Consider the following 17,928-nt stretch of genomic DNA (forward strand, 5'->3'; position numbering starts at 1 on the left):
TGGCTACCTCAGGATGCACAAGCCTCTACCATGTGAGTGTTTATATATACAGCTGGTATGTAATACATGTGACGACATAAACAAAAACAAGATACAAGATGCTTTGTTTTTATGTTTTCTTTTTCTATTTAAATCAGTTCAATTCAGTTTTATTTATAAAGTTAAAGTATAAAGACTTAATCACAACAACAGTTGCCTTAAGGCGTTTTATATTGAAAGGTGAAGACCCTACAATAATGCAGATAAGCAATCAGATAAGCAAGCACTTTGCAACAGTCGGAAGGAAAAACTCCTTTTTAACAGGAAGAAACCTCCGTCAGAACTGCAGTGACTGGTTGGGGCTGAGGGGAGGGAGACAGGATAAAAAAGGCCAGGAGATTAATAATAACTCATGATTAAATGCAGAGAGGTGTAAACATGCAGTGAGTGAAAACAGATGTGAAAAGAAACGCTCAGTGGATCATGGGAAGCCCCAGCAGTCTAGACCTATTGCAGCATAACTTGAGGGAGGACTCAAGGTCATCTGATTCAGCTAAAACTGTAAGCTTTATCAAAGAGGAATCTTTTAAGCTTGTGTTAAAAGTAGAGGGGGTGTCTGTCTCCTGAATCCAAACTGGGAGCTGGTTCCACAGAAGAGGGGCCTGGAGAGACTGCCTCCCATTCTACTTTTAAATACTCTAGGAACCACAAGTAAGCCTGCAGTCTGAGACCAAAGTGCTCTAATGGGGTGATATGGTACTATCAGGTCATTAAGATAACATGGGGACTGATTATCAAGGCCTTGTATATGAGAAGAATTTTAAGTTTGATCCTGGATTTAACAGGGAGCCAATGAAGAGACGTGACGTCAGTGTCCTCACCTCTTGAGACACCTAAAAATTACCGTCCTGAAGAAAACAGTGTTTACTTTCATGTGGAGTCAGATGGAAACGTGTTCATTAAATACTGGAAGCAGAATAAAAACAAAAATGCTGCTAGACTGACAGATTTACTGCACTGCTCCGAGATGCATGCACCACCTTGGAAGTGAGTTTAAATGGATCACAAGACAGAACATGCATAAAGCTTAGGAGTTGCTGTGAGGTTGTGTGTTTCACTATGTGCCAAGCCAGACTAGTTTTCCCAAAACATCCCCTTTTTTTAATAAGCTGAGACAAAACTGAGGCTGTACAATGAGAACAATAAAACAAACTTTGTAACCATCTCTCTGTGTGTTTTGTTTTTTTGTTGTTTCCTTACAGCGTGTGAAATGCTCCTCGGATCAGACAACCTGGTCTGCAAACCATGTAAGTTCCTCAGTGTCGTCGTCATAACCAGAGCCACATGTAGGCCGACTTAGTCGGGAGCTGGTTACACTACCAAAGCTGGACCCAGCCCCGCCTCGCTCTTAGATCAGTTTATTGTGAATTCGTTTTTGCACAAACGATTCAAGTTTTTCTGTGTAGGTGAAATGATGAGAAATAGGGGAGGCTACGGTGACCTTAAGCAGAAAAAGACAACAATGTGGTCCTACATTTCTGAAATGTTGCTGTATTTTTTGAAAGGTTCTTCTTGTACTTGTTTTATTGCAATATCTAAGAGGTCGTGGGAGTTTAGAGTTCTTATTTCTTGTGTTTGCAGTCTGGACACCAAAGACGCTGAACGTGTCTCAGCTCGGATCGAGCCTTCATGTGGCCTTTGATCAGGCTCCGCCCTCCTTTGGTTTCCATTTCTACTACCTGTACTACAAACTGCGACCGGACGGACCCTCCAAACTGCAGCGCTGCAAACCGGTAAGATCAGCTGTGTTTAATACATTTTGACATCAGTAAAGTTCAGATTTATGAAAGTTTTCTAAAACCCGCCATGTTCGAGCAGGTTTTCGGTGACCTCTAATGAGAAACGTGACAGTTGTTGTAATAAATACTCTAATAAATCTCCGTAAACAGATTCAAATTCAAAGGACTGTGTAGGCGAATGAAAATATACTGGGTAGCAGGAGATGACAGAACCTGAGGAACTGGTATCATATTTAACCCTTTGTAATCACCATTTCCATATCTAGACCAAATAAATTATAGCAATAAGTCTTTCTGCATGCAACCGAACTTAAATATCACGAGATCAGCTGTCCCAGAGCGCTGTTTCCTTTGGTACTCTATCAATCTGACCAGCTGTTAACAACACTTGGAATATACGTTGTCACCGTGAACTACCACGTGGTTTTCAGCAACAGCGGAGAAATGATGTCATTTCCCGAGCAGCTGTAGTATTTATTTATTTTTTTTCTCCAAGGCCTATCGCAGATCCACTGCGGCTGCTGAAAACTGTTTAACTTTGTGCCTTTGCGCATATAAGCTGAACGCGTAGAACTTTGAGTGCACTACTGGAAATAGTTAATTTTGCTGTACATGCTGTGTTTCTTCAAAGTGCATATGCATTTTATTTTTAATACAGTTTATAAAAATGAGTGCATTACAAACATTTATGAACACACTCAAGCTAAATTTCCTGTTTACAGTTTTGAGGGACACACCCATGACAACTGTGTATCTAGAAAAATGTGTAAAAAAATTCACTTTTAGTAATGTATTTGGTTACTATGGACTTATTACATACACGTTATTAAAATTTGGGCTCTATCAATAAACAGTAAGTTGAATTTCTCAAAAAACAAAGGCAGTACAGCATGTAAAAATATGAAGACAAGCTTGGGTGGACTCTTTCTGTGATAGTTAAACTGGAAGAGGTTATATTGGTGCCTATTGAGTACCTGTAGACCACCAGAGATTTTCTCATGAAAGCTCTTAAGTTTTGTTTGGAAAAAGCTGAATTAAACTGTATGGAAAATTACCAAAGAATGTTTTTTCTTCTTTGTTTTGGAAAGCAGATCAGCTTGTGGGTAAAAAGTGAATGCTGTTGTTTCCAGAGATGTATTTATTTAGATTACAGAAGAGGGTTTACTCTGTCCTTTTTTTTTTTTTTTTTTGCCACCACAAAAAGAACTGAAATGCTTTTGTTGGTCGCTGCTGAGACCCTGTAAAGACGTGTTTTTATTGAATTCTTTCCTTTCAATAAATACATTTGTTTGGACTTGCCTGAAAAGAACATTTGAGATTGCTGGCCATTGGAGTCCTATCTGAATCTAATAGACATAGGCATCATTGGACCTTATTTTGCTTCACTTGGTGCTTTACAGTTGAGGGGTTCGCGGTAGAGTGTGTGATGCTCTAAAACATGGGCTCTTGTGGCAGATTCACCCTGAAATAGCAAGTTAGCAGTCTGTTACAAACATGTGATTTCTCTGATTCTCCAAACTATTCTCATAGTTTCTTCTAGTATTTTCTGTGAAAATGTGTGTTGTCCCTCCCCCTTCCCGGCTCTATATAATGGTCATATTTTCACTTCGCCTTCACGTGTGGCCAATGTGGAGCAGCTGTAAACACATTTTATTTGCGATGAATTTGATGTGGAAGCCTATAATTTGCCCCTAAATCTCATCCAACCACATCCAGAGTTTCTACCCGATCATGTCCGGACTGGAAGGTGGCATGAAAAGCTTTTGTTCCAGCCTCGTCCTAACTGCATCCTCCTTGATCTCGCTCCAGCAGCTCTTTTCTTTTGTCTGTCTTCGCAGTATCAACACCATCAGGAGACACACAAACTGCACACACACACACACACACACACACACACATACACATACACACACAAACGGCACACACAAACGGCACACACACACATGCACACGCACACACACACACACACACACACACACACACACACACACACACACACACACACACACACACACACAGTAACACAGCAACTCCTAAGCAATTTTGTGAAGAATGAAAAAAGGCACACCTGTCCCGTCACTATATCAGGGTTGATATTAAGGCGGCACCAACTCCCCACTGATACTGACACCACTGTTTAATACTTGTACAATAAACTGATGAATATACTGTTCCCATGTGCTTTGAAAACATTTTTAAAACTTCTTTGGCCTTCAGTTGTACCTCCTCTCCTCCTGAGCAGGCTTTTGTTTAAGTGTGTGCGTTGTCAGAAGGAGTTTGGGATTTAATCTGGAAGCTAAAATTTAATTGCAGATGTTAGTCTTTATTGAAAACTAAAGTGTCGTGTTTTACCATTTCCAGGATGTGAATCAGCCCAGAACGACATGTATCCTCCAGGACGTCACTCCAGGGACCTACACTATAGAGGTACATGAATGTAGCACAGAGCTGAGCTCCATTTAGAGCATTCACAGCTGGTTAAACTGGTTTCTGCTGGAGCCTAGTCCTCACCGAAGATGATTTATAGACCAAAAATGATCAGTTTTAAACAGTACTCTCTTCTCTTCTCTTCCTCAGTTGAAAGATGACAGCAACACCACCAGGATGCACACTCAGCACCACGTCAGCCAGGGTGAGATGCACACAACCACACAGTACGCTGTATATAAAAGACGGCCACAGACACCTTGACATCCCACCATTTCATCTTTAGTATTGTTGGGTCTTTAGTTTGATTTAAAAATACACCATTAAGTAAATATTCCTACGATGACTGCACTAAAAATAATTGAGCTGAATCCACTGTGAATAGCCCACCTGTGCAACACTGCTGTTCCTGATTTACTGACAGTCTTAATCCATTTTTTTAAAGCCACTGAGGGGCTGTCATAGTCAGACATTAATGACATGTTTTCAGTGAATGCTCTGGTCTGTCCATGACTCTGTATATCATCTTACCACATGCTGAGCACAGGGCATTGTCCACATTGAGGAAATAGACTACAATAAAATACAATGACATGTTGGCAGCCAGAAAGGAGTTTGCCTCTTCACTAATTTGTCAGCTCATTAAGGATCTCTGACTTTTCTGATTTCTTTAACTTATAATAAAAAATTAGCACCACCTAGTGGCTGGAGGTGTAACTACAAACCAAAATTGATTCTACACAACAAAGGGGTCCAAGGTGAATTTTAGGAAAATAAAGTTCAGCATCCTGCTTCTCCCCCAGTTTAAAAAAGTCTGTTGGACATTAGGATGCCTCCCGGTAGCCTCCCTGTAGAAGTTTTCCTGGCACGCTCAACTAAGACGAAACCCCGACATAGATCCAGAACCCACTGGAGAGATTGTGTATCCACTGGATCTAGAAACGAGTCAGGATTACTCCAGGAATCAGTTCTCATTGTGTGCACACAATGAAACATCAACTTCAGACCTATTGACTCTGCCCTGCCCACTACTATCATTTTTTTTGTGGCAAAGAAATACTGAAATAACAGTCTGATCTAATTGCCTCACAAATGGGTATGTTTGTTTCCATCCTCCAGTCCACTCCCCCTGGGCGGGACCTATCCGTGCCATGGCCATCACGGTGCCGCTGGTTGTCATGTCAGCATTTGCAACCCTCTTCACAGTCATGTGTCGCAAGAAGCAGCAAGGTGAGGGGAACCATGATTCATATTTTAAGGGGCTCAGTTTCTTCCCATTTTAACATTGTTAGTAATGATTAGTGATAGTGATCATCTGCTGTGTAAATGACTTTCTTTCCTTTAGACAGCAACTCGCCCCAGATTTACTATCTTGAGAGGTGTACACAGTATAAAGCAATTACCCTTGTAAACCTTTGCATTACAAAAGGGTGAGAATATATAAGTGTTACTTCTTTCCACTCCTTTTCAAGCACTTGTACTAGAAGACAGTATTAGCTGTATTCATGCTCGGAATAAATAATCAGTCAATCAATCAATGTGACTGCACGACATCCCCGTTATCTTAATGTTTTTGTCATTTGTCATTCAAATGCAGTTGCCGAATTTCGGTCACCATACTTTAAATTTATGGCTGCATTTTAAAACAATCCTCTCTTCCCTCCTTTAGAAAACATCTACAGTCAGCTGGATGAGGAGAGCAGCGAGTCGTCCAATCACAGCGCAGCACTGACCACTGAGCGGCCGTGGCCCCGCCCCAAAGTCTTCATCTGCTACTCGAACAGAGACTGTCCCAAACACACCAGTGTCATCCAGAGCTTCGCCTTCTTCCTGCAGGACTTCTGCTGCTGTGAGGTGAGACGATCATGAAGAAGAAACTGAGGACCACTAAAAGACTTGGAGGAAAAAAATATAGAAAACATGAAAAAAATCAATCTGATTATTTTCACTCATGTTCAGGTTGTGTTGGACCTGTGGGAACACCTGGAGATGTGCAAAGAGGGTCAGATGTCATGGCTCAGCAGACAGCTGGATGAAGCAAACTTCATCATCACCGTCTGTTCCAAAGGCCTGCGGTACTCACCTTACCCTCCTGTTTCTATAGAAAAATAAGCAGACAATCACATTTATTAGAATTTAGATTTCATTAGTTTGATTTGGTTTTATTTATTTTTTATGCTTAATTTTTATGAGTGTACAGTATAATTTTAATTAGTCTTTGTTTCTGAAGTCTCATTCTTCTTTTTTAAATTTAGCCAGGGAGACTTCTCCTCCCTGGCTCAGAGTGAATGTTTTCTTCATATTTAATTGTATTTTTTTGTGAATATTACAGTTGAGGCGCTGAAAGTGCCTTCAGCTGCAGTTCCTCAAATGGCCACTAGATGCCTCTAACACTTATCAAAAGTAAACATCAGAATTTGAACTAACAAATAAGTCAGGGGTTCAGTAGTTACTTTATAGTAAAATCTTTTAAAATTGTTGAATTAAAACACAAAATGTGTTGAAGATGCTGATGCATATATGATTTAATTTATGGTAGGCTCACAGGTTTCTAAACCTAATTGACGAGTGTGTCACCCCTCTGTCCCACCTCTTTTTACAGGTGTCATGTTTTCTTCATTGTGTGTTCACTTGTTTCCGTCTTTCCTTTGGTCTCTCTTGTCTTCTTGCCATACCCATGTGCCTTTTCCTCTTCAAGAACATTTCAGGTTTCTAAAATACAAAAAATGTTAAGTAAGGAGTCAACTAAAAATGTACCTTTATTCTTTTCCTTACCATATTTTTTTCAACCCCTTTTGTCATAACTGTTGTTTTTTTGCAGCTATTATGTGGAAAAGAAGAGCCGTCGAGGGAAGACGCCAGTGAGCCGCCGTAGTAATGGCAGCAGCTCTTCGATTACTGCGGTTGGTGGGGACCTGTTCATTGTGGCGGTTGCCATGATTGCTGAGAAGCTGCGGCAGGCGAAGCAAAGCGAAGACAGCGGGGCACAGGAGATGAACCGATACATGGCAGTTTACTTTGACTATTCTACAGAAAGCGACATCCCCACCATGCTGAGTCTGGCTACCAGGTAAAGACGGGAACAATGAATACAAACTTTAATGAAAATGATAAATACTTGCAGCCTGATAAATAATTTCATTTCCTGTTTAGGTTCAAGCTGATGGACCAGCTGCCTCAGCTCTTCAGTCGGTTCCATTCGAGTCATTCCAGTCTGACTGATCGTGAGCAGCAGCCTCTTAACATTTCCCGCAGGAACTATTTCAGAAGCAAGTCCGGGCGCTCGCTCTACGTTTCCATCTGCAACATGCACCAGCACATCAGCCAGAACCCCGACTGGTTCGAAAAGCAGCTCGCTCCTGCTGGAGCATCCTCTACCTCTCCTGACTCTTCCTCCAAACATCCGTCTCTCGCTGCTGTCCAGGCTCCGAGCCTTCCGCCCAAACCTTCCTGCTCCTTGTCATCTCAGGCTGAGCAGAGGTTTGACTCTGGCTTGGTGCTGAATGAGGTGGTGGTGCGAATGCCATCGCTGGAGAGTGGGGAGGGCGTGATGGGGAGGAACGTACTCCAGCTGGCCCATGGTTCCAGCCCTGATCCCAACCTTTGCCCGAGTCCCAGTTCCACCCCTGACCCCTGTCCCAGTCCTGGTGTCTGTCCCAGTCCAGACCTACCACACTCTTCTCTGTTCATGCTAGATCCCAATTCAAGGTAAAGGAAAGTGTGTTACACCTCATTTTTGTTTTCTTTTAATTTCACTGATATAACAGCAGGTAACATATAACTATTATTATTATTATTATTCTGACTGCAGATGCTTTTTCTGTTACAGGTCTGCTTCTGGAATATCTGGACTGTTATCCGAAGACTCTTCCTCCTCCTTGTCCTCCTCTGGTCCTTCCATCCTCCAGGATGGCATTTCCCCTGGTCAGGGACAGGCTGATGAAGGCCGCCCCACTGTTCCAGAGATCCCCCCACCTCGTGATTCAGGCATCTATGATTCATCTGTTCCTTCATCAGAGCTTTCTATTCCCTTAATGGACGGACTGTCACATGACCAGGCAGACTCCTCCTCCCTGGCTGAGAGTGAATCATCTTTCTATGGTTTGAGTAAGGCCTCAACCTCAACAGATGTTTTATAAAATCGAACTTTGCTGTTTGTTCTGTAGAAAAAGCAACATTTTCAATAACATGCATGTGCCAAATTTCCCTGACTTATGTCCTCATGTGACTTTTGCACAAAGGTAAATGATTCTTAAAGACTGAAGGTGATCATGGTGCTCACACTTGGCTATGTGTCTTTCAGGTGATGAAGAGGCACCCGCTGCCACATCGCTCAGCTGCAGCGCTGCCACGGTGTGCAAAGCTGAGCTGCACCACCATCATCACCTCGAGCAAAATGATGCTGTTCTCACACCTGTGGCATCGTTGTAGGGGTATGCCTTCAGCCAATCAAAAGAAGGCTAGCCTGGTGATGTCATCTTGTAAATCAATGTGGCAACTTGGACCAAAAAGTTGCCTTTGTGAAGAAGGCGAAGCTGGAAGAACCGGAGTGGGAAGCAGAAACTGAGTTCTGGAATGCTGATCTGTCATAACTATGTTAATCACTGAGTTCTAGAACACTATTCCATGGTAACTATGGTAGCCACTATGTTGTAAAACACTTGACCATAGTGACCATGGTAACCTTTGAATTCTAGAATGTTGATAAATAGCTATGAAAACTATGGAACCACTGAATTCTATAACAGTATTCTTTTGTAACTGTGGTACCACTGTGTTCTAGAACAGTAATGACTGTGATTGCTATAGTAGCCACTGTGTTCTAGAGCAGTATTTCCTGGTAATTGTGCTAATCACTGATTACGAGAAAACTTTGGTAATTGCAGTTCTTTTTTCTTTTTTTTTGTCCACTGGAGGATTTTTGAAGGACTAGAACTCCAGATGTTGGCAGAGGTGACCGTTTCAAACCAAAGATGGCTTCAGGCCACAGTGTCCTGATTGGCAGACAGAAATGTATGACTTGATGTCAGGTACCAAAACGTGATGCTGTAACAAACCAGCTGTTCCAGTACTGTTTTGATGTGAAAATGCAAGATAAAGCAGAACCTGATCAAAGAGTTTACTTGCTGCCCAGGACTGTCAAAGCAGTTCTTACTTAAAGCTGCTGAATGTATAAACACCTTAAAGACATCAGTCAGCACTTTTGGACCAAACACTTCTGGGAAACTCCCTCAGAGTAACTGCTCCACAGAAGTGCATACCATCAAGGACACTTTTTTTTCCTTTTTCTGTTTGCATTCACACCTTCGGTAAAAATGCTAGCATGAAGTTTGACCCACCTGGCTGCTGTCATAGCAACAGCTATCACAATTACATAATGGAGAACACGGTGGTTGGAGCTGTATGTTTGTTGTGTGACTTTTTTCATAACAGCGATGGCATTAGAAAGGGGACAGATATAGACTTTCTAGAGGGAAGCACCAATTCTGGGCTTTTCCAGTGACCACAGCTGTTATTGCTGCAGATAACCAAACAAATCTTCCCTATTCTCTGACCAAACATGTTATCAAGTAAACCAAAACAGTTCAGATCTGCTTTGGTTGTGGTGATTCTTGTAACTCAGTTTCAGTCTCTTTGTTTTCTCTCTGTTTTGCTTATCGGTGTATCAAGTCGAGAGGAAAATCTAGTAAAGATTTCACATTTCTTCTGCCACATACAGGCTGGACTTAACAGATGCTTTATTTGTCTACTGTCTTTCATTTTTAGTAATCTCTGGCTTACATAGGTAATGTTTACTATTCCTATTTTATCATGGCGATTGCATTACTGAAAAGGTTCCTCTTGTGCTTTACTTAAGAGTGAAAAAAGGTCCTTTGCCCTTTTAGTTCTTGCATTATGCAAAAATACAAAAAAAGGGGGACTGCTTTGATGTAATATTATTTTGTATTATCATGATTTAAGACCAAATACTGAAAGAACTTATACTATAAGATAAAGAATCAGATGAAGCTTGTTTAAGAGGTGCCTTTTTTATTTAAATGTGCCCACTTGTTTCTTGAAAGACATTTGCATCATAAAGAGAAACCTTCTTCAAAAGCACATCTTGTTTTGAAATACTTCAAACATACTCATGCCTTATATTTGTTGACAAAGATTTATTGTTGGTGTAACAAAGTAACATGACCACTATTATCGGATCATAAAATCGAATATTTTGTTTAAAGAAGTGACATAAATGTTAGTACACCTTGCTAACGTTATGTACAATGATGGAAGACTATCATTTACGTGAACAAAGTATTTTGCTTTTTGAGTTTTTCTTTTTAAAAATTGTTTTCTAGCTCAAGAGAGTGAGTTGCTGCTGAATGCGTGAGTGAGGATTTCTGGTTCATCTGCAGGTTTGAGTTGGCTGGAAGGGACGATGTAACATTTCCTACTTGTAAATATAACTTTTATTTTTCTCTGGAAATGTTTGATATGATTTTGTATAGTTAGACTTTTATTTTAGTAAGCTACTTGTTTTTAGAAATTGTACTGTTTTATAGTACCTTTTATATAGAAAATAAAAAATCCTTATTAAAAAAAGTTATTTCTATTTTCTTTCTTTTCATGACTTTCTGCTGGGGATGATTTGGATATGAGCAAGCTTTTATTGTAGCAAAATATAATTTGGATCAAAATATCCTTTATGGCTGATCGTACTCTGACATGCTTCAAGCTGACTAACAGGTTTTAGTTTCTTGTGGTGAAACAAACACTCTTCCCTGATATAAAGGCCACTGGACAGCTCTATAGTTTGTGAGCTGTGAGGCATCCAGGCTTAAATAAACAGAAGCTACTAAAACTCAGATGTTCTACAAACAGCCTGCTTTTATTTTCAGAATAAAAGCTTAAACCCTGGCATGGTTTAGAGATGATTAACAATTAATTTAAAAAAGATTTGAGAATTCAGTAGGCTACATACTGAAAGCTTGGAGGAAACAAAAGTATCAATTCTATTGCACTAATATCAGTCCGATAACAATACCAACTTTGCTATTGATAATATAAACATTTGGATTATTCTGCCCACCTCTAGTTTGAACTTTTGGATATGTATGAGGTCATAGAGAGCAGATATAATATGGTCATCTTTGGCATAGAAGCTCCACCCACCTGCTGCTCAAACCTCTGTTTTTATGAGTGAGTATCATCCAGTCAGGAGAAAATTGGTGTAAAGGTGGAAGAACTAATACAGCTTGTTTGAGAGGATTTGTGGTGCTGCAACCAAGGAGCAGAGTCTTTTTTTTTTTTTTTTGACTGAATCATGCAAAGCTACTGTAGAATAAAAATAAGCCTGATCTGGAAATGCATAATACTACTTTGCATTACAACAAATGTTAAACTATTTGTTCTTGACAGTCTCTGTTTTTCAATTTTTCCTCAATGCATTCTAAAACACATTTAATATGTTAATGTTAAATGTGAGTAAGATCTTGAGTAATATCTCATTTTATCTTCAAAGTCAACCCATGCTTTTATTTTGAAGGCGAGGTTCGAAGGAAGGCGCTGCTCAGACTCGGCTGTACAGAAAAAGGAAGGATTTATCGCTCTCAGGTTGTTATCCGGCACAAATCTTCGCACTGAAGCTGGACTTTCATTTATTTTAAGAAGAAACTTTTGTTTTCACTCACTGGAAGAGCTAAACTCACTGAAGCAGCTGATCCGACTGCTGTTTTTGTTTAATCAGGGGTTTTTTTGTTGGTTTTTTTTTTTTTTTTTTAAAGAGGGTTTGTTTTCGGCTCGTTGGGAGGAGCTGCAGTCCGATGCAGGCAGGTGATGGATGTCAGCGGGGTTCGAGGTGAGGGGAAGCTCCTCTGTGAAGCTTGAGATGTTTTTTCTGAAGTTTTTTGGTAAAGAAAATGTATTAAAAGTTTCGGGGAAAGACATGCAATTCTATGATTAACCCTATCACTGCCGGTGTGTGTTTAATTATAAGGTGTTATTATACATGTGGAAGATTTAAAGTCAAGAGACTCTGAAGAGGCAGTCAGTCTACCAAAGAGAGAAAAAACTGAAAGAAAGAGGTTTTTATTGCTGCTTCATGAGTCACAAGTTTGCATGAGGGTGACTTATAGCTTGTGCAAACACACACACACAACACACACAAGACTCAAAGTCTATCTCTGTGAGGACCCCGAGCCTTACCCCTGAACTTAACCTGCATGGACCTCATTCACCTCATTCAATTCTGAGCCATAAAAGAAAGCTTTCAAGCACCAAAAGACAGGATCTCTGTTTTCCCAAGCTGTAAAACTCAAGCTAGTGCTAGCAAAAAGGAATACACACACACACACACACACACACACACACACACACACACACACACACACACACACACACACACACACACACACACTGGCTTCTGTCCTTGAGGCCCTTGCTATGATTTTAACCTGTACCACACAGTACATTTCAGATAAACAGCCTTCTGCAGACAGTTTGACTCTCTGACAGTTTGGTGTGAGCTGATGTTTGTTTGCTGTTTAAGTCACAGTTTTCTGATACTGTTGAATTAGCAGCTGAAGCTCTGGAGTGATGTGATGTTATGCTAGTTCGTGTTAGTTTTGGTTACTTAAATGCAAAATAGCATTTGTTGAAGCTGGTGTTTACCCACGCTGCTCCAGGATGATCTCATAAAGAACTTCCTCGGTCTTCATAAATGTTCAGTGAGGTTGAGATCATGTGATTGCAGGGAAATTCATGTTTGCTGGGACGCCTACTTTGGTTTTTAAGTAGTTCTTCAAGGCTTTGATGTGTGTTTGGGCCTCATTATCCCGCTGCTGTGCGAATCCCACTCCACAAATATCAAACCAGAAGGTGGAGCGAGTCTCTGAAGGATGGAGAGCTGCTTCTCTTCGGATTCAGTGTGGCGGTGTGGATTCATAGTCCTTCTAGAAGCAAGCCTCTCTATTTGGACAGTTATTTTTTTTTATAAGTATCAGCTGAACTAACTTCTAATTTAGCTGTTCATTGGGAGCTCAAATCAGAAGTTGCTCTAAAACAAGCTTTTAAAAAAAATCTTCTGCTCACAAAATTATACTTCCATAACCATATTTGGTGCAGGTGTCCTACTCTGTGAGGCAGGCAGTAAACACAGCGTAGAAGTCAGTGTCTGAGTTTTAACATTAGCCGCCCTGTGCCCTCATACAGATGTGTTATATTTGGAATTTGGTGCTTCATAAAGACTTTAAACATTTGAAATGGTAGAAGTATTTACGTCATATATGTAAAGTACAAACATTATATATAAATTAAAATGACTGAGTATGAGGATCGTAGCATAATCACTGAAAAAAAAGTCACTTTATTGCTGCAGTGAGAGATTATTTGAATATCCTGGATGCTACTTCATCCATATAAATACAGGATAATTTATCACCTTTCAGTAACTTCAAAATTATAACTAGCTAAAGGTTTTAGATAAGTTATAGAGTACAAACTAAAATATTAGTGTAGCATAGAAATATTTAAATAAACAAAAAGTACTTGAGATATGTTCCACCACGGTCATTTTCATGCTCTCATCCATTGGGAATTTTAAAATTAAGACAGTATAGCATTGAAAAATTTTACCCACTGGTGATCTCTAACTGGCATTCATCATAGACTGTAGTTTTTCTTCTTCTGCTGTGACTAAAGGTAGTCCCACCTTATCCCTAGCATCCCCTTCTTCACTACATCCATGAGTCTTCTCTTGGTCTTCCTCTTCTTCCTCTGACTGGTAGCTCTGTCTTCAACATTGCTTGAGTAGTATATCCACTATCCCTCCTCAAAACTCATTTCACTCACTCGGTTCACCCTGAGTGGTGCCTCTGATGTTCTCATTTCTAACCTTGTCCAATCTAGTCACTGCCAGTGAAGATCTTAACATGTTCAGCTCGGCGTCCTATCTTTTGGTCATTGTCACTGTGTCCAAACCATACGTCATAGCAGGCCTCACTCACTTGTCTTGTAAACCTTCCCTTTCTTTCTTGCTGCCATCATTCTGTCACAGCTGCTCCACACTGCCTCCACTCTCTTCTACAGCTCTCTTGTGCTCTGTCCATTGCTTTGGATGGTTGATCTCAAGTGTTTATTCCTCACAGCTTCACTGTTACTTCACTGTTTCATCTGCCTCCCACTCACTTGTACACATGTATTATGCTTTATTTCTGCTGAATTTCAGTCCCTTTCTTATTTCCAGAGCAAGCCTCTGTCCAGAGGATACATCAGATACCTTTCTGGAAGTTTCTCTCAGCACTACAGCTGTACTTTCACACTCTTCTTGTAACTCTTAACTACAACTTTCAGCCTCTGTCTTCACTCACTTCCTCTTTTTGATTTCCAAAGTAATCCTACAGACTGTTATCCAGTGCTGTTTTGCTACAGTCTCCCCTGACACCATCTCACAGTCTCCTGTGTCTTTAAATGGCACCTTCTGCATAAGCTGTTGTCCACCTGCCCGCACCTTCCTCCATTCTTTTATGTCACTCGATGTTCCTCCCTCTTCTTGAAGCGGATATTTGCCACAGCCATTTCCATCCTTTTTCAAAATCCACCACCATTTGTGTTTTTCTGCCTTTCTCTATTTGACGCCATACCTAACCTACCTTCTCATCACCTCCTCATCACCTATGGTCCCTTTGCTTTTATGTCAATTGAAGTCTACTTTAATCAACAGTCTTTCTCTGCTGACATCCAGCCTGTGGCTCATATTCACTGACAGCATTCAACATCACCCCTTCTATTTAAAAGGGAGTTTTCCCTTCCCACTGTCGCCAAAGTGCTTGCACATAGGGGGTAATATGATTGTTGGGTTTTTCTCTGTATGTGTTATTGTAGGGTCTACCTTACAATATAAAGTGCCTTGAGGAGACTGTTGTTGTGATTTGGCGCTGTATAAATAAAATTGAATTGAAATGGAACTGAATATTTCAAGCCTCACACTTGTGATCCTGTCTGGCATTCTCTTCACCCCCACAGCACCGTCATATACATTTCCTACAAGATTGCCTCTGCTCCATTCCTCTTCCTATCTACACCATAATAGAACAGCTTAAATCTTCCTTCAGTGCTTCTGACCTTGCTTCCCTTCCACCTAGTCTCCTGTACACACAATATATCCATATATATCAGCCTACTCTCATCTCCACACTCATTCCTTACCTTCTCTCTCACGGTCTCCTATCATGCCTTCCCCCTCTCCTGTTGCTTTGTCTTCAGCCATCAGTACCACAGTTTCCACAAGCTCCTTGTTGGCGAACAGCACCAGAGGCAGTTATTGTTAACCCGACTAATCCAATATGGAAATGCCATTTTTTTATGAGCCACATGTTCAATTTGGCAACGATTTTGGGCCGGATGCCTTTCCTGATGCAACCCTTTCCATTTATCTGAGCTTGGGACCGGCAGTAGGGGTACACAGGCTTGTGGCCCCCTCGTGGTTGGGTTCATCATATACTGTATTTAAAAGATGGATGTAGCTTCCATGATCATTTGTAAATAACAAACATCACACCTGGAAGTCTCGTCCTGCTTAATAAAAAGACACCGAAAGACCTTCCATACACAAGTTTTTAGATGTAACACCTACACACACAAAGTTTTAGTAACAAAGCATGCAGTAAATACAACCTGCATTTCTTCTGTGGGATAGGCAGATCTTTCTTGTATGCAGGAATTCTGCCTTTGGGGCTTCAGCAATATTATGAATCATACGCAAATGTGTTCTGTAGTTACTTGTACGTGTAGTAACTCAAGTTTCTCCACATTTCAGGGGTCCATAAAAGGCTGACTGTCAAATGATTAACTGCTGCTTTGATACTTGTTTTCACCACATTGGTGATTGTTATGTGATAATAGTCACAGTTCTCCTGTGTGGTTTGAATACCACTAACTTCTACTGCTCGCGTGGAACTTTCAATGATTTCTCCGAAGCTCATAGAGACCGAAAACTTTCTGTCCGTACACAAAGACACATGCAATGCTGCTGCATTTGTATTGCGAAAGCTGAACATTTAGACAATGACTGATTACTCCCATTAAGCTGCTAATTATGCAGCTCATGGGATGTACCTCTGTTGATATAATTTAGAAATAAATTCTGTAGATAGAATTAACATTTAATAATGATACAACGGGCACCTGGGCACCCGTGAGAGCCTTCCCATTCCAGAAGTTGGACTCGCAAATCAAAAGAGATGTTAAAGAGAATGTGTACATGTGGTTTATGTGCGTTTGCAGTTTGCATTTTTTCTTTTTAGTGCTTGAAATTCTGATAATTTTTCATCTTTTCTTTAAAACATTTTTTCCTAGCTTTTCCTTGTAATGGTCTATTTGTTCATTTCTGTATTCATGGTTTCCATACAATAAGATTTTACTTTTAGGTAGGTAAAAGCTAAATTTGGTCAACTTTTTAAAATTCATTTAATCATTTATTTATTTATTTAAGATTGTTTGTACTTTTTCTAAGTAATGAAAAAGGGATGAATGATATGAACTCAGTACAGTCCTATTTGTGCAGTACTTTCAGCTCTGGTTCAGTCCAACAGAGAGAAATTTCTCACTCGTTATATAGAAATATAGAAAAGTTTGGCAGATTGGTGTTGGCGGGTACTTTACAATGAGTTTATCAGCTGTCTAACTAAAACAGGCTGACACTGTGTAATGTATTTTAACCACTTTTGCTATGTCTGAAATGCTTCTCAAGAGTCATAAAACAGATGATGAACTGGGTGTGGGGAGTTAATCTCTGGAGAAATGTGGTTCTGCTGCTTTCAAGGGACAATGCAAGATGTTGTTCAGGTGACATTTTTTGTCTGTCATTTAGACATAATTGTTCCTACCCACACTGCATGCCGCTCTGCTGGTTTCATGAGACGTTTTTGTGCCTGAGCTGTGTGTTGTGATTATAGTGCTGACGGAAGTGGAAGCAGCACAAAGAATGAAAGATTTGGTTTGACATTTGAGATTGATACCACTTCATGGACCTCTCCTAAATAGTCCACTGATTTGCAGATAGTTTCATATCTGCATGTTTATTAATGATGACAACAACAGAACAGAACAATGTAAAACTCCAAAATGACTCCCACAGTTAGTCTCACTACAGCTAGCCTCCCCTTGAGCATAGTGCCCTGTTTTAGTCTGAAAACTGAATGTTTGCTGAGAAAGTGATATTAAAAACAGATGAGTGGATAAAAGATTTACCAGGAGAACAGGCAGGGAAAGACTGGAGGTGCGTGTAGCCAAACACACCTCTGATCTCCTCAGCAGGAGAGTTCAACCACGTCACCTCCCTCTTGGGAAAAAAAAAGAGTTTAAAACATTTTAAGGTTTAAGGTTAGATTAAGGGTTATAGTACATGTATTCAAGTCGGCATAATGTCCTCTGAAGTGATGGAAACAGAACTCTGTGTGCAAGTGTGCGTGCGTGTGCATGTGTGTGAGTTCATCCAGGGTGGGATGGTTTGCACTATTGGAAAAAGCCCTGCAACTCCCAGGAATGAATGAGTCACACACATAAAGGCAAACACACACACACACACACACACACACACACACACACACACACACACACACACACACACACACTTTAGAGCCATGATGAGACAGAAATTGTTTTTTGGTCTATTGATTAAAAAAACAAAACAAATACTGATGCCTGGTAGCGTCTGTAACTTCAGATCCATCCATGTCATTGT

The 17,928-nt window shown here is 40.4% G+C and overlaps 2 protein-coding genes across 2 annotated transcripts in view; both read left to right on the forward strand.

Moving 5' to 3' along the window:
* The window catches only part of il17rd (interleukin 17 receptor D), a 33,201-nt gene extending 23,280 nt beyond the window's left edge, over positions 1 to 9,921 (forward strand). The window contains exons 6-16 of the mRNA XM_026167383.1: positions 1,242 to 1,286; positions 1,621 to 1,772; positions 4,140 to 4,205; positions 4,356 to 4,410; positions 5,325 to 5,435; positions 5,875 to 6,059; positions 6,165 to 6,280; positions 7,027 to 7,275; positions 7,359 to 7,913; positions 8,035 to 8,312; positions 8,509 to 9,921. Of these exons, the coding sequence (XP_026023168.1) occupies positions 1,242 to 1,286; positions 1,621 to 1,772; positions 4,140 to 4,205; positions 4,356 to 4,410; positions 5,325 to 5,435; positions 5,875 to 6,059; positions 6,165 to 6,280; positions 7,027 to 7,275; positions 7,359 to 7,913; positions 8,035 to 8,312; positions 8,509 to 8,636 (1,940 nt within the window). The 3' untranslated portion in view covers positions 8,637 to 9,921. The remainder of the gene's footprint in view (positions 1 to 1,241; positions 1,287 to 1,620; positions 1,773 to 4,139; positions 4,206 to 4,355; positions 4,411 to 5,324; positions 5,436 to 5,874; positions 6,060 to 6,164; positions 6,281 to 7,026; positions 7,276 to 7,358; positions 7,914 to 8,034; positions 8,313 to 8,508) is intronic.
* A 2,051-nt stretch (positions 9,922 to 11,972) lies between these two features.
* arhgef3 (Rho guanine nucleotide exchange factor (GEF) 3) overlaps positions 11,973 to 17,928 on the forward strand; it is a 35,131-nt gene continuing 29,175 nt past the window's right edge. Inside the window, exon 1 of the mRNA XM_026167387.1 lies at positions 11,973 to 12,045. Coding sequence (XP_026023172.1) covers positions 12,011 to 12,045 — 35 coding nt within the window. The 5' untranslated portion in view covers positions 11,973 to 12,010. The remainder of the gene's footprint in view (positions 12,046 to 17,928) is intronic.

Source organism: Astatotilapia calliptera, chromosome 5, assembly GCF_900246225.1.
Source record: "Astatotilapia calliptera chromosome 5, fAstCal1.2, whole genome shotgun sequence".
NCBI lineage: Eukaryota > Metazoa > Chordata > Actinopteri > Cichliformes > Cichlidae > Astatotilapia > Astatotilapia calliptera.